This window comes from Gorilla gorilla, chromosome 6 (assembly GCF_029281585.2).
Source record: "Gorilla gorilla gorilla isolate KB3781 chromosome 6, NHGRI_mGorGor1-v2.1_pri, whole genome shotgun sequence".
Lineage (NCBI taxonomy): Eukaryota > Metazoa > Chordata > Mammalia > Primates > Hominidae > Gorilla > Gorilla gorilla.
The window spans coordinates 19,846,295-19,872,052 of record NC_073230.2 but is presented as its reverse complement, the minus strand read 5'-3'; the positions used below and the strand labels follow the sequence as shown (position 1 = coordinate 19,872,052).

The following is a 25,758-nucleotide window of genomic DNA, read 5'->3' as shown; positions in this document are numbered from 1 at the left end:
TATATAATAGCTTTGTAATCTCTCTACTGAAGACAAATATTACCCATTACCAGGTTTTAAGTTCATAAAATTGGTAACATTGTCAAGTTCTTTATGTTTAATGGAGTAAAACTAGAAGACGAGGTAAATGGAAAATGCATTTATTGAGACTTCTTTTTTTCAAATAGCTTTATTAAGATGTTCATATACCATACAAATCACTCAAAGTGTGCGACTCTGTGGTTTTTCATTTTCACAGATATGTGTATATTCATAGTATATTACAGGTATATGCAGCGATGACCACAGTCAATTTTAGAACATATTTATCAATCAGAAAGAAATACTGTACCCTGGGCTATCATGCCCCATGCCCGCTATCACTCTCCCTTTCTCCCCAGCGATAAGGAATTACTAATCTACTTTCTGTCTCATTGCATTTGCCTATTCTGGATATTTTATGTAAACTGAATCATATAATAGGTTGTCTTTTGTGACTGGCTTACTTCATCTAGCACAGTATTATCAAGGTTCATTCATCCTGTAGCATGTACCAGTGTTTCATTTCTTTTTAAGATAGAATAATGTTCCATTGTGTGGATATACTATATTTTGTATGTACATTCATTTGTTGATGAACATTTGAGTTGTTTCCACCTTTTGGCTATTATAAATAATGTTGCTATAAAGCACCGAGGTACAAGTTTTGTTTGGATGTATGTTTTCATTTCTCCGAGATAAATGCCTAGGAGTGGAAATACCGGGTCATAGGGTAACTATGATTAACTACTTAAGGAACAGCCAGGATGTTTTCCAAAGTGGCTGTGCTGTTTTGTATTTCTGCAACAGTGTGTAAAGCTTCTAACTTCTTCATGTTTCCATCAACAGTTTTCATTGACTGAGATTTGGATTCTACCCATCCTCGTGGTTGTGAAGTGGTATTTCATTGTAGTTTGATTGTCATTTTCCTAATGGCTAATGATGTCAAGCTTTTTAATGTCCTTATGAGAAATTTGCTTATTCTCTTCAGAGAAATACTCAGATCTTGCCATTTTAAAAAATGGGTACTTGGCCTTTTTCTTATTGAGTTGTATAAGTTATTTGCATATTCCAGATATAATTCTCTTATTGGATATGTGATTTGCAATTATTTTCTCCCATTCTGTGGGTCGTGGAAATAATCCCCTGTGGATACTGAGGGACTACTATACTTTAGTTTTTTTAGTTGATTCCTTAGAATTTTCTATATGGAGATGGTATTACTTATTCCTTTCCAATCTGGATATCTTTTATTTATTTATTTTGGTTAATCCCCCTGGGTAGAATTAGCTATTCTAAAGTACAATGTGGCATTGAAATGGTGAGAGTAGACATACTTGTCTTATTCCTGATTTTATAGGAAAGCATCTAGTCTTTCTTCATCACATAAAATGTAAGCTATGGGCTTTTCGTATATATCCTTTATCAAGTTGAGGAAACTTCCTTCTATTCCTAGTTTGTTGAGTGTTTTTATCATGAAAAGGTGTTGGATTTTTAAAAATGCTTTCCCTGTGTCTGTTGAGATGAACATGTGGATTTCAACTTTTATGCTATCTATATGGTTTATTATAGTAATTCGATTTTTGTTATTAAACCAACCTTGTTTTCCTGGAATAAATCTCACTTGGTCATAATTTTTCTATATGTATGCTTTATGTTCCTGGATTCTGTTTGCTGAAAACTTTTTCACTCATATTCCAGAGATGTATTGGTTTATAGTCAGCTTTTCTTGTTATATATATTTATGGCTTTCGTGTCAGGGTAACCAGGATAATGGGCTATAATACCGGGCTCGTGCAATGAGGTGGAAAGGGTTCCATCTTCTTCTATTTTTTGAAAGTGTTTGAGACAAATTGGTGGTAATTCTTTTTGAAATGTTTGGTAGAATTTAGCATTGATGCCATCTGGGCCAGGTCTTTTCTTTGTGGGTAGTTTTTTGACTGATTTGATATTTTTACTTGTTATAAATCTATTTGGATTGTATTTTTCTTCTTGAGATGGTTTTGCAGCTCCTGTCTTTTTAGAAATTTGTCAATCTCATCTAAGTTAACTATAATTATTGGCATATAACAGTCATAGTATTCCTTAATAAGGTTTTCAGTAGTGTCCCCTATTTCATTCCTGCTTCTTGTCATTTGAATCTTCTCTCTTCTTTTCTCCATAAATCTAGTTAGAGGTCTGTCAGTTTTGTTGATTCTTTCAAAGAACCAGCTTTTGGTTTCACTGATTTTTCTCTATTGTTTTTCTATACTCAGTTCCATCAATTTTATATCCAATCTTTAAAATTTCCTTCCTTCTGCTTCCTTTAGGTTTAGAATGCTCTTATTTTTACAGTGTCTTAAGGTGCAAGGTTAACTTGATGTTCATCTTTTTCTCCTATACTATAGGCATATTCCTGTCTATACATGTCCCTCTAAGAATTACTTTAGCAGCATTCCATACATTTTGCTATATTGTGTCTTCATTTTAACATTTCTTCAAGTATTTTCTAATTTTCTTTTTCATTTATTCTTTGACTCAGTGATTATTTCGGTTGTTTAATTTCCACATATTTGTAAAGTTTTTAAAATTTCATTGTTATTGAGTTCTAATTTCATTCCATTGTAATCACAGAACATACTTTATATGAATTTCATCTTTTTGAATTTCAATTTTTATTTTATGTTATTTTATTTTTAGAAGTAGGATCTTACTATGTTGCCTAGGCTGGATTTGAACTCCTGGGCTGAAGCAATTCTCCCACGTCAACCTCCCTAGTAGCTGGGTTTATAGGAACATAACACCATGCCCAGCTTTCTGTTTAAATTTATCAAGGCTTGTTTTATTGTCTAGCAGATTGTCTATTTTGGCGAATATTCCATGTGCACTTGGGGAAAATTTATATTCTGATATTTTTAGGAATAGTGTTTATAGATGTCTGCTAGGTCAAGTTGGTTTATATTGTTGTTCTAATTTATATTATGCTGCCTGTTTTTAAAATTGATATTGAAAGTGGGATATTAAAGATTCCAAATATTATTGTTAAAATGTGTATTTTTTTTCCCTGAGTTTCTGCTGGATTTTGCTTCACATATTTCAGTGCTCTGTTATTAGGTTCAGTTATGTTCGCAATTGCTTTATCTTCCTCACGGATTGACCCTTTTATCATTATAAAGTGTCCCTCTTATCTCTGGTAAGACTTTTATGTTTCAAGTTCTTCTTTGTTTGATAGTAGTACAGCCACACCGCCTTTCTTTTGGTTGCTGCTTGTAGAATATATTATTTTCTGCCCTTTTACTTTCAATCTAATTGTGTGCAGAAAAGGACCTCAGTTTGTCTTTTGATACGTAAAGAAAGCCAAAGTAAAGTGATTTAGCAAACTAGTCACTCTATTTTCCCTTGCTTTTCAACCATTTGTGTTGCTGAAGAACCTAAAATTCTATTTTTTTTAAAAAAACTCAACTTTTATTTTAGATTCTCAAGGAGTACATGTGCAGGTTTGTTACAAAGGTACATCGCATGATGCTGAGGTTTGAGGTATGGATGATATTGTCACCCAGATAGTGAGTATAGTACCCAATAGGTAGTTTTTCAACCCTTACCCTTTTCCTGCCTTCCCCCTTCAGTAGTCCCTAGTGTCTATTGTTCCCATCTTTATGTCTGTGGGTACCCAATGTTTAGCTTGCCCTTATAAGCAAGAACATGCAGTATTTGGTTTTCTGTTTCTGCATTAATTTGTTTAGGATAATGGCCTCCGTTTGCATCCATGTTGCTGCCAAGGACACGTTTTAGTCTTTTTTATGGCTTCATAGTGCTGCATGGTGTATATGTATTACTGAAATGCCAGGGGTTTAGTCTACATCCTGCACAAAAAGCCAATCACTGAAACAATGAGTATTGCTAGGCAAGAGGGCTTTATAGGGTGCTCCAGCTGAGGAGATGGAAGATCAGTCTCAAATCCATCTCTCTGACTGATTAAAACTGGGTTTATATAGCAGGGAACAAATATAGCTACATGTAGGAATACAGGAATTAGGGAGGAATAAGGAAGATGAGTTGGTCAACAGGAAGCTGATGGTCAGTTAAGCAATCATGATGGGTAGGGGTTTGGAATCTCATTTTCCAGATGTGGTAATCTGGTAAGTTTCAGTTCCTTGATACCATCTGGGAGGCCTGATGGTTTCCTGAGAAAGGAACTCAGATAAGACAGTTGTAAACTTTCTGAAGTTTTAAGACTGGGAGGGTCAATTTCTATATTTATTCAAAAGAAACCATAAAGATCAGTTCTGTGGGACAATTGGACCAGTTTCAGGTATACTACATTTTCTTTATCCAATCTACTGTTGATGGGCACCATGGCTGATTTCATGTCTTTGCTACTGTGAATACTGCTGGGATGAACATACCAGTACATGTGTGTTTTTGGTAGAATAATTTATTTTCCCTGGGTATATACCCATAATGGGATTGCTAGGTTGAATGATAGTTCTTTTTTCAGTTCTTTGAGAAATCTCCAAACTGCTTTTCATAGTGACTGATTTAATTTACATTCCCACCAACAGTGTATAAATGTTCCCTTTTCCCCACAGCGTCACTGACATCTGTTGTTTTTTGACTTTTTAATAATAGTGATTCGGACTGGTGTAAGATGATACCTCATTGTGGTTTTGATTTGCGTTTCTTAGATGATTAGTGATGTTGAGCATTTTTTCATGTTTGTTGGCCATTTGTATGTCATCTTTTGAGAGGCATCTGTTCATGTCTTTTGCCCACTTTTCAATGGGGTTGTTTTTTCTTGTTGAAATATTTAAGTTCCTTATAGATTCTGGATATTAGACCTTTTTCAGATGCGTAGTTTGTGAATATTTTCTCCCATTCTGTAGGTTGTCTGTTTACTCTATTGATAGTTTATTTTGCTGTGGAGAAACACTTTAATAATGAGGTCGAACTTGTTAATTTTTAGGTTTTTTGCAACTGCTTTTGAGAACTTAGTCATAAGTTCTTTGCCAAGGCCGTTGTCCAGAAAGGTACTTCCTAGGGTTTTTTCCCAGGATTTTTAAAGTTTGAGGTCTTACATTTAAATCTTTAATCCATCTTAAGTTAATTTTTGCATATGATGAAAAGTAGGGGTACAGTTTCATTCTTCTGCCTATGGCTAGCCAGTTATCCAAGGACCATTTATTGAATAGGGAGTCCTTTTCCCATTGCTAATTTTTGTTGACTTTGACAAAGATCAGATGGCTGTAGGTGTGTGGCTTTATTTTTGGGTTCTCTATTCTGTTCCATTGGTCTGTGTGTCTGTTTTTGAATGACTACTATGATGTTTAGTTACTGTAGCCTTATAATATAGTATGAAGTTGAGTAATGTAATGCCTCAGGCTTTATTCTTTTTGCCTAAGATTGCTTTTGCTATTGGGACACTTTTTTGACTCTATATGAATTTTAGAATAGTTTTTTTTTCTAATTTTGTAAAAAACAACATTGGTAGTTTCATAGAAATAGTCTTGATTCTTTAGTTTGCTTAGGGCATATGGCCATTTTTATGACATTGATTCTTTTTTGTTTGTTTGATTTTATTTTTGAGACAGAGTTTCACTCTTGTTGCCCAGGCTGGAGTGTAATGGCACGACCTTGGCCAACTGCAACTTCCATCTCCTGGGTTCAAGTGATTCTCCTGCCTCAGCCTCCCGAGTAGTTGGGATTACAGGCATGCACCACAACACCTGGCTAATTTTGTATTTTTTTTTTTTTTTTTTTTTTAAGTAGAGATGGGGTTTCTCCTTGTTGGTCAGGCTGGTCTCCAACTCCTGGCCTCAGGTAATCCACCTGCCTTGGCCTCTTGGCCTGCCAAAGTGGTGGAATTATAGGCGTGAGTCACCACATCTGGCAGACAATGGATTCTTCTAATCCATGAGTATGGAATGGTTTTCCAACAAAGTTCTATTTTGAATGTCAGAAACTAAATTAGTTTTTATTTCTCATTACATTTGGGGATCAAAAGCGGTTTTTCTCTTTCTCAAATCTTTGAAGAAGTTATAAGATTTTAAAGACTAAAAAAAATACTTGAAATTCCTGTAGGAATTCCTGTAGGATAGTATACAGAAGATTTTATAATTGCAAACTCAGTTATTATGAAGTACCTGTCACCAAGGGTTATGCATGTTTATCTCTTAAAAATAAAATGATTTGTTTGGCTTCTTAATATATTGTTTATTAACCAGTCCTGAATTTTGGAGAATTCTAGTCTTGGTCATTACATTAAACTGGAAAATAATCTAATGCAGGTTGGTCATTACATTAAACTGGAAAATAATCTATTACAGGTTACCTCATATATAGAAATAAAAAAGGAAATTATTTGCATATGCTATCACTATGGATCTATTATTTCTAACTTGACACATTCTTCCAAAGTATATGAAATTCAAGTACTATAAATTCTATTATATATTACCCAACTTTCTTAAATAATATCAGGAAGAAGGATAAATAGAAGTATAAATTTTAATGTATATTTTATATCTACTTTTTTTGAGGGGAAAAGTTATATTGTCAGTTTGCCAGAAAGCTCTGTATATCATGCTATGAACTTGACTGATGAATGAGATGGGCTTGTAGAGCTATTCTTTTAGTATTTGTTGAGCGTAGTCCTCAGATCCTCAAATGAGAGCCCAAGCCATCAATATAATCCTCACTTAACTGTATCGTGCATTCTAGAGCTAAGGTTGGAATAAAATTTTGAAAATGTGGCTTGATTATTGCTAATAAGATTTCTAAACTTACTATATAGTCCTTGAACACTGTAAATGAGGTAAGTAGATTTTTAGAAAAAAGTTATGAAATAATAGATATAAAATGTATGAATTTAAAATTATCTTATAAGATAAATATTGAGTAAAAGTAAACAAATAAAATTTTGAGTTAAATATTACACAATTTTGTAATGTCGTTGATGTCAAGCAGTGATTTCTTTTACACATCTTAATTTTCGGCTTTGTATTAGGAAACAATTATCAAAGCAGCTAAACCAGAAGAAATGTAAGAACTACAAAGGTGCTGAGTAAGGAGGAATACTACACAAAATAAAGATGGAGTTATTGATTTTTTTCCCAAGACAAAATTCTGTTGTAGAAAAGAGATCAGAGAAAACATTTTAATAATGTATGCACACCTTATTAGGAATATCTTTCAAAATCTCTTTTTTAAAAGATTCTAACCAGGTGCAATGTCCTTGTTTTGAAGGATATTAGAGATATTCTAAAATTAGATGAAATGATAGCACATCCCTTGATTCCTATCTACACATATTTTATAAAATACTTACTTCGTGTTGACATCGGAGCCTTTTGGGAAGTTAACAACTATGGAGGATTTAGAGACAAAAGAAAGAGGAGCCTTTTCTGTTGACTTCCAATATCTTGTACTAAAAAAAATTCTGTAGAGAGATCATTTGGAAAATAATATCTTTGTATAGTTTAATTGCCATAACTACAAACAAAATAAAAAGCAGAAATATAATTCTAGTTATTATGACTTATTTTTCATAGGCTACACTTGTGAGATCCACTTGTAAATTAGTATCTCTGATTTTTTGTTCTCCTTATTGAAGTTGAGAAATTGATTTTGATTTACAAACACTTCTGTAATTTAAAATTATATAATAAGTATTTGATAATTTTTTAGTTAGATAAGGTTTTTCCACGATGAGGTATTTTTAGTGACTGAATTGTTTCTTTCACCTTTCTATTTCATAGATGCCATCTTTATTACAGTGTTTTCCATCAGTAAATATAATATAAGTATTTGAAGATTTTCTGTCAACTGTGCCAACAAGATACTCTGGTATTCAAATACAGACAGTTCCTTGTGGTGCTTATTATTTGGGTAATTTGGGAGCACAGGAGCCTCAAACAAGAGTTGCATTTTAGGATAACTGTTTCACTGCCTGCTCTTCTGTCCACTTTTAGTGCTGGAAAGTGGAGCTTTTTGTTCGGCCTCTGTGGATTTCATGGAAAAAGTATCTTCCAGGCCAAAGACTACTCAGATAAAAGGTTTCCTAAAAAAGACTAAAGAATTCTCCCTTTCGCCATGGGCTTTTCTTGTTTCCCCTTCAAACCTGCTCCCCTCCATCCCATTCGTTTTCCTGTGCTTAGTAGGCATACTTCCAAAACTTTGGAAAATAACTTTAAAATTTTTTAATGTTTTTCTGCATCCAAGAATGCAGGAAACTTTAGTTTGAAAGCACTTTACACCTGTTGAGTTAGCATTAAAAGATTAGTTCAGTTTGTTGCATTCCATGATTTGGCAGAAATAGAATTTTTTAGGCATGTGGCTACTTTGGGAGAAACTGGTTGTAGAGAAACAATGGTGATATTCAAATCCAGAGGACCAGGCCCAAGAGAAATCCTCGTAGGTCCTGTGACTTGACATCCTAACTCAAGAGCAGCCAGCTGTATTGGTTGTTTGAATTAAACGAAAATAAATTCTTAAAGCTTGAATGTTTCAAAAGTACATTCTAAAGAGTTTTGTTGATTTGTTTATCGCATTTATGAAACATGCAAGTTAGTCATTTATGACTTACTAAGAGACCCTGAAATTTCAGAGGGTCTTTATGTGCAATAGTGAGTTTATTTGCTTTATTTTTTGTTTTGGGAATCAATTTTAATTGAGGACCGAACTATGTCAACAAACAAAACACATTACATAAAAACACCTGTCTTTCCATACTAGCTCAGGAGTGCTCTCCTGGGGGACACCAGTTTCTTCGGAGTCCTTATAGAAGTGTCCATTTTGACTCATGGCACCTCCAGCAGTCAGCTGTTCAAGACCTAATATGTGACCATTCCCTCTCCCCTGGATGGTATAGATTTCTCATCTTTGACAGACCTGCCGAGATGCCAACCAAATGTGTTGAGGTATGTCAACTCCCTAAGTACCTCATGTTATTTTCCTTATGTGTTTTTCATATGAGAATTGTATCTTTTTACCACCAGCTTATTTCTCATGCTAAAATGTTGTTTTAATTTTGTAGTGAGTTAATCTGAAAGACGATTCCCACATTACCTAGTCTAATAATAATAGTAATTGTTAATGTTATGCTCCATGCAGTCCAGAAACACTTTCACCGACAATATCTTGTATAAAAGTTTACAACTGTAGCATACAATCTATCATCATTATTTCCATCAAACAGTGCAGAAAACATATTCTTAGGCATAGTGCTCTTACAGTCACAGGTAGCAGGTCAAAAAGCTGAGTTTTGAATACAGGCAGTCATTCTCCAGGGCTCAGATGCTTAGCTGTATTACCTGCAAATAGTAAAATACTGTGTGTCTAAAGTGCTTGTTTTTGTCAGTTGTTACCTGTCACTGCATTTCTTAACTGATGGGGTAAAACTTACAGGCTCAGCACCTCCTGTTCTAAGACTAATAAGAACTCAGCCTGGCAGTGAAATCTCCAGGTATTTTCTGATCACAATTGAAAGACAGTGTACCTGCAGCACATTCAATACTCTGGAGGCATATGGCCTTATCTCACTGAATCTCTCTCCTCAAACCCCAAATTTGTGCAGCCAGCATATCTTTTTTTCTTTATACTTGTGAATATATAAGTGTATGTCTTTCAAACACATCAGGTTTAAATGGACAAAATTAAAAAGGTTTTGTACATGAACTCACATTGGATTTTTTTTTTTTTTGCAACTTAACTTTACGTAACGTTCACTCTTTTTACAACACGATATGATTGTGATCATAGCATTGTCTTGTATAGTGAACTAGCCCAAGTGGCTTCTTTCATTCTTATTTCATTTGACAAATACATTTTCTTCCAAAATGCTTCAAACAATAAGCAGAAGAAGAAACATAAAGTGTGATTTCTTGGGTTGTCCCTCAGCTATCTTGCATTACTTATCCAAGACACTCTGAATTTCTATTGACAATTCTACTTATCGTTGGCATGATTTTCAAATGCAAGTTCCCCTAATTCGTTCATAGTCCCCATTCATTAATGATACTGTCATGAAATAGACATTATTTCTACTTATCATACTTTGACCAGTTATCCTTTCAGTTCAACTCTTATTATCGATACTACATTTTTATCCACATGATCTAAGGAATGAGACTAAGTCTAAATCTGTCAAAACACTAAGCCCGTTAACTCAGCATCCTAAGTTATATGATCAAAATGCTAAGAAGGGTTTTAATCTGACATTTATTTTGCAGCTTATAAATTCTCTGCACTTGCGGACATTATTGCATATGTAAACTCACTAGTTCTCTCAGTGATGCTTTTAGGTAGCTAGTGTTACTTCATTATAAAGACGTGGACACAGACACTAAGCATGAGTCACATGACCAAAGTCACGTACCTGATCTTCTCCCTTATCACAATCTTTCTCAGCCGACTGGTTTCCCAAGTGAGTTCTGCATAAATAGGTGTTCAGTTGTGATAGGTAGCTAATAGAGGCATTGTATTATTGAAGACATATGTCTGTGTCATGCTTCCCAAATTACTAACGTGTTCATCATCACTCACAATTTTACCCTATATAATTATACGCTTATTGGGTGTGAGTTCATTCTTAAAGTTGATTTTCTTTTAACCTAGAAGTCATGCAGCTACCATTGGCCCCTGGAGAGAGATCGCATCATATAAGATTATGTCTTAGCAAAAGGCTTGTTTTCCTTATTGTTATTCACATTTTATAAATACTGCAGACACAGGAATCATTTTCCTTTTTAAGCACTAATGTAAAAAGATCTCTGGAAAGACATTGAAATTTTAACAATGTTTAATTTTAATGTGTGGCATTGTGGCTAAGTCTCATTATCTCTTTTTTGTTTATTTGCTCATTAGTTGCTTTTGTGACACTTCATTTTTAAAGAACTAAAAAAATTCAGAATTTAAAAGAAAAGCTTGAGAAAATTGGAGGAACTTCACCACATTTAAAAATATTTGTGTTTTTCTCTTAAGGCTGATTTAGCTATAATTGTTTCTAGAACCTCACACGAATGTGTAGGTGAAACAGTTTCCTTGGCTGTTTTCCTGGAGATCACCTAACCTGAGCAGGCTGTGCTCCAGGAGGAAGTGTTCCCTATCCCCACCCTCTCATTCCTTTTCTGTACTAAGACTTTAAAGTATTCAACCAGAAAATCAATAGATTTTTTTTTCTCTACAGGTTAATACACGTGGACTTACATAAATTACTATTTGTAATGTTTTAAATAATGCTTATGCATTACATAAAGCTTAGGAAATAAAGAACAGGAGTGGAACAACATTTCTTCATAATCTATCCACACAGTCATAACTACCGTTATTAACATTTTGCTATTGTTTTATCTTATTTATATTTTGTAATGTTCATGTTATATGTTCAATTGAAAAACATGCTATTCTTTTTCAGTTACAGTTATAGCATTATCATTTTCCTATTATTATAAATTCATTTTCATAATTTTTGAAAATAATATTATGTCATACATGTATCATATTTATTTAAACCATCACCATATGTGTGGACATTCAGGATTTTGCTATAATAAGTAATTCTGCAATTAGCGAATGTACATGTAATTATTGTTTTAATTTTAGTGTCTTTAGTAAGATTGATTTTTATAAGTTAAATTAGTAATGGTTAAAGTCTTTTTGAGGCTTTTGATACATATAGTTATTCATTTAAAACACAGTGATAATTTTTAATTCCAATAGCAGTACATAAACATACCTTTTGCAATACTGAATATTCTCATGTATTTATTAGGCATTTGTGTTTCTTTTGTGAATTGCCTATTTGTACATTTTGCCCATTTGTAGTCTTAGAGTTTTTAAATGGATAATATTACATGGTTAAAATAAAATAACAAATATAGTATAATTAAACATAAATATAACACAATATAGTACTATTTACATATAATTTTATTATTTAACTTTAATCTTATATTTTAAAAATTATAATTCAATCATATATATCAATATTTCCTTTATGTTTTTCCTTTGCTTTGAAGCATAGAAATAATAACAAGAATTATAACCTGGCTAACGATTTTTGAGCCATTACTATGTAGAAGTTGCATTATATACATTACTTTATCTATACCTCACTATGGCACTTTGAGGTGGGTACTACTTCCACCTAATATAAAAGAGAAGGATGTTGAGTGCCTTGTCCAAGATCATGCATTTAGTAAGGGCCCTGGTTCTTCCTAAGTCATACATAGTTTCTTCTTATTTTTCCTGGGTTATTTTTCTATTTAATTCTATTTTTTATCTGAAAAGGATTTTGATAAATGACTTCAAGTGAGGTTTAAACTTTCTTTCTTTCTTTTTTTTTTTGAGATGGAGTCTCGCTATGTCACCCAGGCTGGAGTGCAGTGGTGTGATCTCAGCTCACTGCAGCCTCCACCTCCCTGGTTCAAGCAATTCCTCTGCCTCAGCCTCCTGAGTAGCTGGGATTACAGGCGCACGCCACCACACCCGGCTAATTCTTTTGTGTTTTTGGTAGAGACAGGGTTTCACCATGTTAGCCAGGATAGTCTCGATCTCCTGACCTCAGGCAATCCGCCCACCTCAGCCTCCCAAAGTGCTGGGATTACAGGCATGCGCCACCGCACCCCACCAAACTGTATTATTTCTAAATTACTAAACAATTTTTCCATCACCAGATTTTGAGCAATACCTTCCTTCTCTCCGATTTTATTGCCTCCTGAACTATGCATTAACTTCTTGTGCATACTATTTCAAGCAATTTTGCAAGAGCTTTCCAAGATCAGTTTATCTTTGTGTTATGTGTTAACATAACTTCAGATTGACTTGTCTTATTTTAGAATGTATCAGCTATTTTAGTAAGGTATCTGAGATTTAATTTCTCTTGTTTACAATAAAAATGTAATGAATGGAATAAATGTATTAATATTTACATTGAATGTGTAATTGAATGAGTATATGAATTATGGGATGTCTACCCTTAAATTTAGTATTCTTTAAAACTACTTTTCCTTGTATAGAACAGGTGCAAGCCATAATTTTTTTAATGATTAATGATATTTTAAGGGTTGATTATAATAAAATGCAAAGTTGATATATCTGCAATGGATGAAAATAAATTGAATTTTCAACTTTTGTTTTCTCTCCTGCAAAAGATGAACCATTGTGGAACTCAGGCCCCCATCTGGCTGTCTCTGAGAGATTCAGAAACACTGCCATCTCCTGGGGAGATCAAGCAATTGACAGCTTGTGCAACATGGCAGTTTTTGTTCAGCACTACAAAAGACTGCTGTCTCTTTCAAATCCCAGTGTCTGTAAGAAACTGTGGGAACTTTTTTGTATACTTACTACAACCAACTCAGGGATGTATGGGCTACTGTGCAGAAGGTAAGAAAACATCAGTAATTCACATGACTGTTATTCATGGAACTCTGCCATTCGTACCATTCTCTGGATAGGTTGTATTGAGTTAGTGCAAATCTCAGTAAGATACTCAGTCTACCATTATTGCTAGATTGAAGTTAAATTTCTGTTTACATTGGTCAAATTTCTTTAGGATTCTTTGCCAAGATTGTAAAGTCCCCCCAAATGTGAAAGCATCAAAACAGACATCTCACATTTTTCCACTGGACATAATGATTGAGTGTGTTAAAAATTCTTTGGTTTCCTCAAGTCCATTCCTGTTTTAATTAAAGGATGAAGAAGGGTGAGTAAAAGTTATCATAAAAATATACATTTTATATTATTTCATCTTTCATTCACCAATATTTATTGAATGTTTATCCTGTGCCAGAAATTATTTAAGGCCTCAGAGTTACGGTGATGAGCAAGATAAATGAGATCTCTGCCTTCATGAAACTTACATTCTAGTGGAATGCTTCAGACAATATCTAAAAATAAACTGAATATGATTCAAAGATTAAAGTAAATATCCCTAAGTCCTTACTTTATAAATATATGAGTAGATAATTAAATAGAGGCAAGGAAACGAAGCATCTTTAAAGAATTACAAATTATTGTTCCTACTACTTCACCTAAAAGATTTTGAATAACTTCCCTCATTTTGATTGTTGGCTGCATTTGAGTTGTTTCCAAATAATTGGGTATGACAAGGAAAAAGAAATCTACTAATTTTACAGTGGAGAAACCTGGCAGACATTACATTAATCAAGTGATTGCAGTTAACTTTACTAGTGATAACGCATGTTGACATCACACGTCTCCTGATAACATGTAATAATAAGAGCACTTCTCTTTTGTAGTGCTCTTCCCCCAAAAGCATAATCCTAGTCTAATAATGAGAAAGTTTATATAAACTCAAATTAAAGAACACACTAACAAAATACCTGAATAGTACTGTTCAAAAATGTCAAAATTATGAAAAACCAGGAAAGAATAAAAAACAGTCACAGATTAGAAAATGATGAATAATGCAATGGGATATCCTGATTGGGAAAATTGAAAAATTCAGATTCGTAAAATCTGAATGCAGTCTTCAGTTTATTTATTTGAGAGTGCAGTCCTAAGGTAAATCTCCTAGTTTTGACAAATATATCATGGCTTTGTAATATGTTAACATTTGTGGAAGATTGATAAGTGCAAATTCTCTATTATTTTTGCAACCTTTTTGTGAATCTCAAACCCCAATTTAGTTACCTGGGTTCAACCATATATAGGACACTGAAAGTTCTGGGAGACACTCTTTTAGACAGTGTTATCAAAGCAGATGAACACTTGATTGAGCAACAATGATGATTATGTGGGTAACACTCATGAACATTTTACTGCTGAGGTTGTTAGACTCCCCAAGCTAGCCGACCCCAAATCACACAATTATAGCAAACAAGTAAAATCACTTAGTTGGTTATTATAGTAGTTAAAAGGAAACATAGTTTTAGGTTTTAATAACCCAATATATTTATATATATATGTGTGTGTGTGTGTATACACATAAATATATATAAATATGTATATATACACATATATATAAAGTACCCAATCTCAAAAATTATTTTGCTCATCATAGCTTTGGAATTTAAACCAGTATTATTAGAAAAATTGATTCCTTTAAATTTCTAGCATTCTCAGAAATCTCTCTTAATGTGAGCAAAAATAATAATTACAATAAGTTTTCTCCTATGGTTAATTATTTCTTTGAGCTGAAAATATTAAAATAAAAATTTTAATATTTTGCTGAGTCTGTAATGCAATCTTTTTTCTTAAAAACGATGACACACACTCCAATTTCACGTTCTGTTTTTAACTACTGTTTTATTTCCAAATGACATCTAAAGTTGATGTAATATGTCATTATTGGCCATAATCTCAAAGCAAATAATGCATTATTGTCTACTTTACATGATTATAGAAACTAAGAAAGACAATGTTCTCAACATATAATTTTATTTCCCTTTCACTGTTTTGAAATACATACTACACTTATGGAAAATTGAATTGTTTAGATTTACTTTATCATTAACTGCAAGGCAGTAGTTCTATCTTTAAAAAAGAAATAAGGCTAAATTATTATTATAATAAGATCAAAATAATAAACTTATAAAATGTATTAATTCAAATAGGTATTTATTGGCAGTATTCCACAAGTATAATAATAACGCACTAATCATTTCACACATATGTACTGCTGGAGTTATGCTTATTTTCTAATCAACACAGCATCTCCTTAGTACAGAGGGGTGACCAAAACAAATGTGGTCCCTGCCCACATGGCACAGAGTATTCATGCAATTATAAGTTGCAACTGGTGAACAAAAAGATTAAAAAATACTGTAGAAGAGAATACTGAAGGTGGGAGAGGATGAAATATATAATGAAGCGTTACCAGCAAAACGTTTAACAAAACGGCACTGATGCTGAGAGCTGCAGGTTAAACTGTCCTTGGTCAGACAGAAAGCAAGGGCAAGAACATCTCAAACAGCAGCTGCAGCAAGCAGCAGGCCCTAAGGCAATAAAAGTATGTTGTACTCACAAGAGTGAAAGCCGGACAGAAATATTAGATCTCAGTGAGTGAGGGAGAACATAACAAGATGCGGGTTTAAAGGGCAAGGCCTGATCATTTAGGGAGCTCTGCGTTTTGTTCTGTGTGCATTGAGAAGTCTATGGAGAATTATCCTGAGGGAGTGAGCTGGTAAACCTTCACATTCTGTACACAGCTGCTGTCCAGCTAAAAGTGGCAGTCTGTTTACTAAGAAAGGGCAGCATCTGCTCAGTTTAGTATAGCTAGTGGCATTCATTAGGAAGGAGAAAATCCAGAGAGATGCATCAATCTCATTGGGTGGCCAAGACAAGAGTTTTTGAAAAATTTTAAAAATATTTTTTGGCACTCTTGTCATAAAAAGTATTTAATTTTTATAAATCTTCCTATAATATTACCAAATATTTGTGGAAAATTCTGTGTTTCATGGAAAAACCCATCATTTATCTACATTAGTTTAAGAAACATTGACAACTATTAAAAAAGAAAACAAAACTTTCACACCAGGGAATAACATAAAATACAAATAATCACTTCACCAGAAATATTTTTTACACTGAATTTAAAAACATAATATTTAAAATTTGCATTTTATGGCATCCCTTCCAAATTTAAAATATTTTCTGTTGTGTTAATGTCACTATCATCCACTCGATTTCCTAACCCAGAACACTCAAAAGTACCTCATAATCTCCATATTCAAGTCCTCTAAGTAATTAGGGAGAAGGAATTCTGGGAGACAATTGTTATTTTTTACTCTGAATGTCTGTTAATCAAACATATGCATGAATTATTCTCTCTGGTTTGCCAATAGAAGCTTGCCTTGGAATACCGTTTAGAACTTAAATTAGACTGCATAGATAGCAAACAAAAATGACAGTCACTTAATCTACTTAAGAGTTTCTTTTTCTTACTGAACAAATATCTGGAGCAGGTGTTCTCTGCTGATGGCGATTTGGCCACTTTACAATATCAGGCTGAGGTCTCTGAAAGTCACTAATCTTTTCCTTCATGGTGACAGGATGAAGCTCCAGTTTTAGCCTCTTTATCTGCATCTAGACAGGATAAAAGAGAAAGTTCAAAAGGTGAAAGAGAGCTTCTGCTAACTGAAATTTACTCCCTTTTAAGGAGCTTATTTGGAAAAAGCCTTCTTATCATAACTACTTTAGAAGAATTCCCAGGATCATCTCTATCTTCGAAGGCAGTCTATGAAATGTCATTTTTTACTTGGACGCATTGCTGTCTACAACCAATAGTCCCTATGTAGCTAGGAGTCATAATATTTAATTTTAAAATCACCAAAACAGCAAATAGTAGAGGGCAAAATTTCACTTTAATATCATAGTCTCATGAAGACGTTTTGATTCTCACAGAATTCATATATATGTGTATATATTCACACAATCTATCTATCCCTAGAGCCTTCTAGAAGTCAAGAAAAAATATTAATTCAAGATCATAATTGTAATCAAAGCAATTCTAAAAAAGGTTATATATTTGAAATATTATTTATTTAGAAGACTCTATGGAAATATAAATATGTGTTATATTTTTTGTATTTCTACTTAGCAAGCTAGTTAAGTCCTTATACTACATGTGAAGTAGCATCATATCAATTAAAGTTAGCCTATGTAGCCTATGAGAAGTTAAAGATGTATACTATATCCCCTAAAGCTTCCACTAAAATAAAACAAAACATTATAGCGAATCAGCCAACAAGGGGTATAAAATGGAATCATAAAATATATTCCATATTTTTAAATGCAGATAAAAATGAAAAGTGGAACAAAGCACTAATAGAATAAATAGAACACGGATAGCAACATGGTGGACTTAAACCTTACAATATTGTTAAATAATTGTGGATATTGTAAGGTTTAAGTGCACCATGTTGCTATATATATTTATATATGATTTTTATATGTATTAGGTTGGTACAAAAGTAATATAAGGAAAATGAGTTTCAAAGTATAAGGATAGAAGAAGATATACATAGGTAACATTAATCACAAGAAATGTAGAGTGGGTTTATTAATGTTAAGCATAGTAGACTCAAAAGCAAAACATATTCCTAGGAAAAAGAAGGATCATTTCCTAATAATAAAATGTTCAGTTCAATAAAAGAATATGACAGTTCTAAATGATTAAACACCTAATAACAAATTCAAAATACATAAACAAAACTGAGAGAGCTGCAAGGAGAAATAAACAAATTTGTGATTATTACTGGAGATCAATACTCATCTGCCAATAACTGATCAAGCATGTAGACACTAAAACAGCAAAAATGGAGGAGACCAGAATACTCTTTCAACCAGTTTGATCTAAATGACATGCAGGAAAGACTTCACAAAAAAAGCAGCAAAGATGTTCAAGTAGATATGAAAATATTACCATGAAAAACCATATTCAGGGCCCTAAATTAAGAAAATTAGAATATCACAAAAATTGAAATTCATTAAAATTAAAACCCACTAAGAGTCTATATTGAACAACAAGAAAAGTCACAAATTAAAGACCCTAGTTTGTTCATTAACCGATTAGAAGAAGAAGCACAAATAGACTCAGAGTAAGCAGATGAAAGGAAACAGAATAAAAATAAATGCAATAGAATATACAAAAACAACAGAGAAAATTCAATAGAATAAAGAACTGGTTATTTTAGAGATTCAATAAAATTAATAATTCTCTAGCCAGTCTGATCAGTAAAAAAGAAAAAAAAAAGACAGAAATTACCAGTATCAGGAATAAGAGCAGTGATACAACTACAGATTCTGTATATAATAAAAAATAGTTATTATAAACAACTCTATGCCAATACAGTTGAAAACTGATGAAATAGACAAATTTATTAAAATATACAGACTCACATATTCATGTAACAAAACTTGCACTTATACCTTCTAATTCTATAAAAATAAAATAAAATACACAGTAAACCAATGCTCACTCAAAAGTAAATAGATAACTTCAATGGCCTTATCTCTATTAAAGGAATTATATTTCTAGTTAAAACTCTATCTCACAATGAAAACTGCATGCCCAGATGGCTTCAGTTGGGAATTTTTCAAAACATTTAATGTAGAAATATTACCAATTTTACACAAACTCTTTTCAGAAAAAATGAATGGGGACTATTTCTAAACTTCTGTGGGGCCAGCATTACTCTTAATACTAAAACTAGACATAGACATTAAAAGAAAACTATATAACAATATCCCTCATGAATATAAATGCAGATGACATGATCACCTATTTTGCAAACCTAATGGAATCTATAAAATAGCTACCGGAGCTATTAAGTGGGCTTAGCAATGTTGAATGAAAAAAAGATCAACGTTTAAAAATCATTTGTGTTTTTTCATACTAGCAATTAACAATCAGAACTTTTATCTAAAAATACCAATTATGGTACCAAAAATATAAGACACTTAGTAATAAATATGGCAAAGGATGTGTAAGACCTTTACAGTGAAAACTACAAAACTTAGCTGAGAAAAATTATATAAACCTAAGAAAATGGACAGATAAACCTTGTTCGTGGATCAAAAGACATGATATTAAGGTGTCACTTCTCCTCGAATTGACTAAAGTTCCAAAATTGTCCTAATGAATATCACAACATGCTTTCTTGTAGAAATTGACAAACTCATTCTAAAACTCATATAGAAATATGAAGAACCTATAATACCTAAAACTATTTTGATAAAGAAAACAGTTGGACAGCTTATATTATCTGACTTCAAACTTACTCTAAAGTTACAATAATGTAGACAATGTCGTATTTGCATGAGGATAGATAAATAAATCAATGGAAAAGAATAGAGAGCCCAGAAAAACACCGACACACACAGTAAACTGATCTTAAACACAAGAATAGATCCAATTCTATAGAAAAAAGGGTTGTGTTTTTAGTTAATTGAATATTCATATGCAAAAATAACTTTGATTCATATCATCAAAATACAATAAAAAGAAACACCCATGTCACAATCGTCAAAGACTCAAATCTCAATTATAAAAGCTAAAAATACAAAACTTGAGAGAATACTTTCACTTTTAGGTGAAAATCTTAGATGAGACAAATATTTTAAAAATATAATACCAAAATTGTGATCCATTAGAAAATATAAATTGGACTCGATCAAAATTGTGAATTTCTACTCTTCTGCTCATTGAAAGACACTAAAGGAAAATGAAGAGAGAAGCCACAGCTTGGGAAAAAATATTTGCAATTCATATATCTGATGAAGAATTGGATCCAAAATATATGAGTAACTCTCAAAACCCAATAATAAGAAAACAATTTTGTAATAAGATTTGAACAGACACTTCTCCAAAGAAGACATAATAATGGAAAATTGACACATAAAAATATGCTTAACATCATTAGTCATTAGTTTAATGGATTTATATCCACAGTGAGATACCATTATATTATATATAAAATTTAAAAAGATTGACCATACTACACGATGGCAAGGCCATGGAGCAACCAGAACTGCTGTATTCTGCTACTGGGAGTGTAAAATGGTACATTCAAACATTAGAAAATAATTTGGCAGTTTCTTCAAAAGTAAACGTATACTTCCATATGACACAGCCATTCCATTCTTAAATATTTGCCAAGAGTAATGAATGCAAATGTTTTTAAAAAGTTTTCTACATGAATGTTCAAAGCAGCTGTATTCAAAATAGTGAAAAACCTGAAAAAAACCACAAATATCCATCAATGGGTTAATGGATAATCAAATTATGATAAGCCTGTACAATGAAATACTACTTTTCAATAAAAGAGAAAGAACTGTATTTGTAGGATGGCTTCACTGTAAGAAAAAAAGAAGAAACTATTGATAAGCCAAAAACATAGATGAATCTCAAACATATATGAGGAATGAAATTTTCTAGACATAAAGTCCATAGTGTACAATTATATTTATGTAAAGTTCTAGAAAATATAATCTAAACTGTATGACAGAGCAGATAAGTTGCTGTCTACAAATGTGGAGTAGCGGCAGGCAGAAGGATTAGAAAAGGACAGAGAAACTTTTGGAGGTGATGGAAATACTGTTATCTTGATTATGGTTAGATTTTAGTGGGTGTATTCATATGTCAAAACATGTCATTAATTACACTTTAAATACATTTAATCAATTGTACCTCAGTAAAGCTATTAAAAAAGAAAGAAGGGCAGTCCCAAAGTTAAGCAAGCCACGTAGCCATCATGTCAGAGTACAGCAAGAGCAAAGACCCCTAGGAAAGAGTTTTTCTAGCATGTTGGAGGGATGTAGATGGGGCCATTGTGTTGGAATAGGATGCATGCAATAAATGTCCCTATTCTATGGACAAAAAGAGTCGCTCAGAGAAAATAAGCACTTACCCAACATTACAGGTAGTGACTGGTAAAGCTAGATTGATCTCAGGAAGCTTGCATGCTCAACGAGGATATTCTACAACCTGTTATTGATGTCTCACCAATTGCAGTTTTCCGCTCCGTCCTCTTCTCCATACCTTATACTTGTTCCTCCCTCTGCTTGGACCTCTTACAAATCTTTACTGCTTCAAGATGCAGATCAAGCATCTATTTTCTTTACAATGTTCCTTGTGCTCACCCAAGTTAGTCGTGCAGCCCAATAGTGTTCCACTACTGTGCACAGGACCTCAAATGTTGCACATCTTACATGCTTTGAAACTAGATTTCCACTTGTTTGCGTCCTTTCTTGACAACTACTACTTTATGATAGTTTAATTATTGGCATATGGTTGAATCAGGAAGAAACAGAAGGTTTTAAGCAGAATGGTTTCTTTTTTTCCTTGCTAATGTTTCTAGAGATTCTTTTTTTTTTTTTTTTTTTTTTTTTTTTTTGAGACGGAGTCTCGCTCTGTCGCCCAGGCTGGAGTGCAGTGGTGCAATCTCGGCTCACTGCAAGCTCCGCCTCCCGGGTTCACGCCATTCTCCTGCCTCAGCCTCCCGAGTAGCTGGGACTACAGGCGCCCGCCACTGCGCCCGGCTAATTTTTTGTATTTTTAGTAGAGATGGGGTTTCACCGTGGTCTCGATCTCCTGACCTTGTGATCCGCCCACCTCGGCCTCCCAAAGTGCTGGGAGAGATTCTTAATTGTCTAATCCTAATATTAAATATTTGAGCCAGGGTGCTGGCTGTATTCTACGAAAGCAATCTGGGAAAAGCAAATGGAAGAAGAAAAGATGATAAAACCCCCCAAGCACAGATGGGGCACAGTTCTAGGGAGTCCTTGGGCAAGAAAATTGTGTATTTTGGCCCCATGTTTTATAGGAATACTGCATTCTTTTATATATACATGTACATGTCTAGTAGTTAAGGTTATTTCAAATCTGTTTGGCTTGCACATAACAAAAAACAACTGAAAATAATGTAAAAGATAATCACATCTAAGGGTTTTAAGATATGTCATTGGATCTGAAGAAGAGTTACATAGGAAAGTCTCAGAAAGTGTGAGAAATAGGTCAACTTCCGGATATTGGCAACAGTAGTCTAGACATTCATATAGAGCTCCGTCATTAACTTGACTCAGCTTCCAACTTCGTGTCTTTTAGTTTAAATACTAAATTCTTTCAAGAAGCAATCTGATGAGCCTACCTTTGTTTAGATAGTTGCTCTTGTGCCAGTTAACTGTACTCAGAACATTGGGTTGTTAAGTATTACCATCTCTGTCCTTGGCTCATTGGTGGTGTAATCCTGTAAATGAGTATGGGGAATCGATTACCAAGGAACTGGCATAAAACCAACTGTTGTATACATTTCTGGAGATTATAGTGTGTTTCACTATTATTATAGATTTCACATATACCCTGTAAATCTCCCACATGCATAGTCCCCCAACCCCATTGTCGACGTCCCCCACCAGAGTGCTACATTTGTTATAATTGATGACCTACATTGACACACCATTATCACCTAGTCTGTAGTTTACATTACGGTTCACTTTAGGTGTTGTAAATTCTGTGGGTTTGGACAAATTTCTCATAACGTGTATCCACTATTATAGGAACATACAGACTAGTTTCACTGCCCTAAAAATTGCCTATGCTCTGCCTGTTCACCCCTCCCTTCTCTCAACCCCAGACAACCACAGCTCTTTTTACTGTCTCCATAGTGTTGTTTTTTCCTGGATTTCATATAGTCGGAATCACTTAGTAGGTAGCCTTTTCAGATTGGCTTCTTTCACTTAATATTCATTTAAGTTTCCTACATGTCTTTTTGTGGCTTGATAGCTCAATTCTTTTTAAGGCTGAATAATATTCCATGCTGTCTATATGTACAACAGCATATCCATTTACCTACTGAAGAACATCATGGTTGCTTGCAAGTTTGGGCAATTATGAATAAAGTTGCTATAAACTTCCATGTGCAGGTTTTTGTATGGAAATAAGTTTTCAGCTCCTTTGGGTAAACATAGAGGAGCATGATTTCTATGTCGTATGCTAAGAATATGTTTAGTTCTGTAAGAAACCACTAAACTGTTCTCCAAAATAGCTGTACCATTTTGAATTCTCACCAGCACATGTTGCTTCACATCCTTGTCAGCATTTGATATTGTCAGTGTCTCACTATTTAAAAATGCAGATTTGTACTTAGAAAATAAGATATTAAAGCTTTGATTGTTTTGAAATATGATGCCTTATCTTTCCATTTGATCTCACCCTTAAAAGGAAAAAAATGTTATGAAATAAGAGAAGAATTAAGAAAGTCTTAGTCTGTATTAAATCATCCTTCAATAAATTGTCATCTTGGATATATGTAGATGTGTATCTTCATGCCCAGCTGAATAATTATACAAACCTTAACCTTTGGCAGCTATTTCTGATGCACGATTATACCCATGTGGTTCTGATGAAACTGAAATAGGAGGTGATTGTGTTCGTAAGTATCATATTTTGCTTTTTTAATAGTGTTTTTATAAACTAGACTATTTCAACAGATAATTATATTCTGCAGCTTTGGATGTTGAATTATATTGATATTTGATATAACCAAAGTCTGGTAGCTATCAAAAATAAAAATAACTTTATCGTGCCTTTAAGAAATAGTCCTCGAGTTGGCTGAGGTACAGAGAGTTAGGCAAACGTGTGTGTATTAGTAGAATCTTTCATAAGAAAATTTGGCAGTTCATATCAACATTCTTAAAACTCCATGTGTGTTTGTACCTAACAATTCTACTTTCAAAAATATGTCTTAGAGAACTATTTAGGGAAGTGTGCGAGCACAATATTTATAACAGAATTTGTCTAATAATGTTTTAAGAAACCTGCAAACATCCAGTAACTGCTGATTGGCTGATTGAGTCAATATTTCTGATACGTAAACACTGACAAAATATTTTGCAAACACCATTAAAATATAGAAGTACATTATACAATACAACAATGCCTTTTTTTTTAAGGGAATGATTGTATTTGTGTCAAATAAATCTTGAAAGACAAACATCAATGATGTTGATAGTGATTAAAATTTTTCTCTTCCTTTCAATGTATACTTTTTATTTTCTATTTTTTAAACATTTTAAAGTTTTTTCAAATATTAAGAAATCCTGCTACTATAATATGCCTTAAAATAAATTACTCTAAGTAGATTATCTAAGTGATAAAATGTATGTCATCTGCCTACATGATGGGCAGAAATTGAAATTATTTATTGAAATATTAGCCTTTTATGGGATTATTAGCCTTATCATATTTTGTTAGCCAAATAGGATAACTGAAATGCATGAGAGACTGTTGACCTATAATTAATTTAATTAACAGAGGTGTTTTATATGGTGGAACAAGCCATAAATACATAAAATAAATCAGGATAGATCATCTAATTTTCAAATATCAGGCCTAGAAATGATTATGCTTGGTATTTTAAAAAGTTTTATAATAATCCTCAAAATTTATCACTCTGAATTGATTTTTCATGCTCTATTTCATGCCCTACTCCAAATGGTTTTTTCTAGCCCTTTTTTTTGTATATTTTACACAAGCTATTATTGTATGTGGAGGTCAGTTTAATTAAGCCCTGTAATTTAAGTTCACAAAGTAATAAAACAATATTCATAATAGCAGCAGTAAACATAAAATGTAATTATTTGACTACTCTGCATAATAGATATAAATTCTCTATACTGTATATGTATTGTAGCAAAATCACTTTTTCCTCTTGAATAAATAATAAATTTCACCTACTTATTATGCTCTTTAGAACATTTATGCAATTAATTAAAAAAACTCTGCTATGCAAATTGTACACAATTTGGGGAAGCAACACTAAATGAAAGTATTGAGTCAAAAGTCAATAAAGCTTCATGATAAAATGGAAAATGTATTAATATATTTAATACATACTAATATTACATTTGACAAAGGAATACTAATTTTGATTTTCTAAGTAGAAATAATTTATCTATTGTTTCTAAACCTTTTTCTTTAAATATAACAAATTTTCTTTCATCTATACTGTTGCAAGCAATGATCAATCTGCCCAGATAGTTCTCAATTTAAAGTATTGATTCAAACATTTTAATCATCATGAATTATTTTTTTCAGTCATTTGTCTTCTCTTATTCTTAATAATCATTTCCGTAGATAGCTTTTCCCTGTTTTAAAATAAATGTCCTTTTCCTAGTTTATTTAAGGATAAATTTTTACTCAGATATATAATATTTAAAATCAAATATATATTCAAAAGTAGTTTATTATTTCCTTCAAGTTTGAATATACTGATTTGGTCTAATGTTTAAAATGCTTAGCAA

At 32.9% G+C, this 25,758-nt stretch overlaps 1 protein-coding gene across 5 annotated transcripts in view; it reads left to right on the top strand.

Moving 5' to 3' along the window:
- The window catches only part of VWDE (von Willebrand factor D and EGF domains), an 81,613-nt gene that overhangs the window by 3,603 nt on the left and 52,252 nt on the right, over positions 1–25,758 (top strand). For 4 of the 5 annotated variants that reach the window (XM_055392159.2, XM_055392156.2, XM_031013558.3 and 1 more), the window contains exons 2-4: positions 8,728–8,912; positions 13,146–13,377; positions 23,823–23,888. In XM_055392159.2, coding sequence (XP_055248134.1) covers positions 8,728–8,912; positions 13,146–13,377; positions 23,823–23,888 — 483 coding nt within the window. The other variant, XM_055392158.2, reaches the window with a different exon arrangement.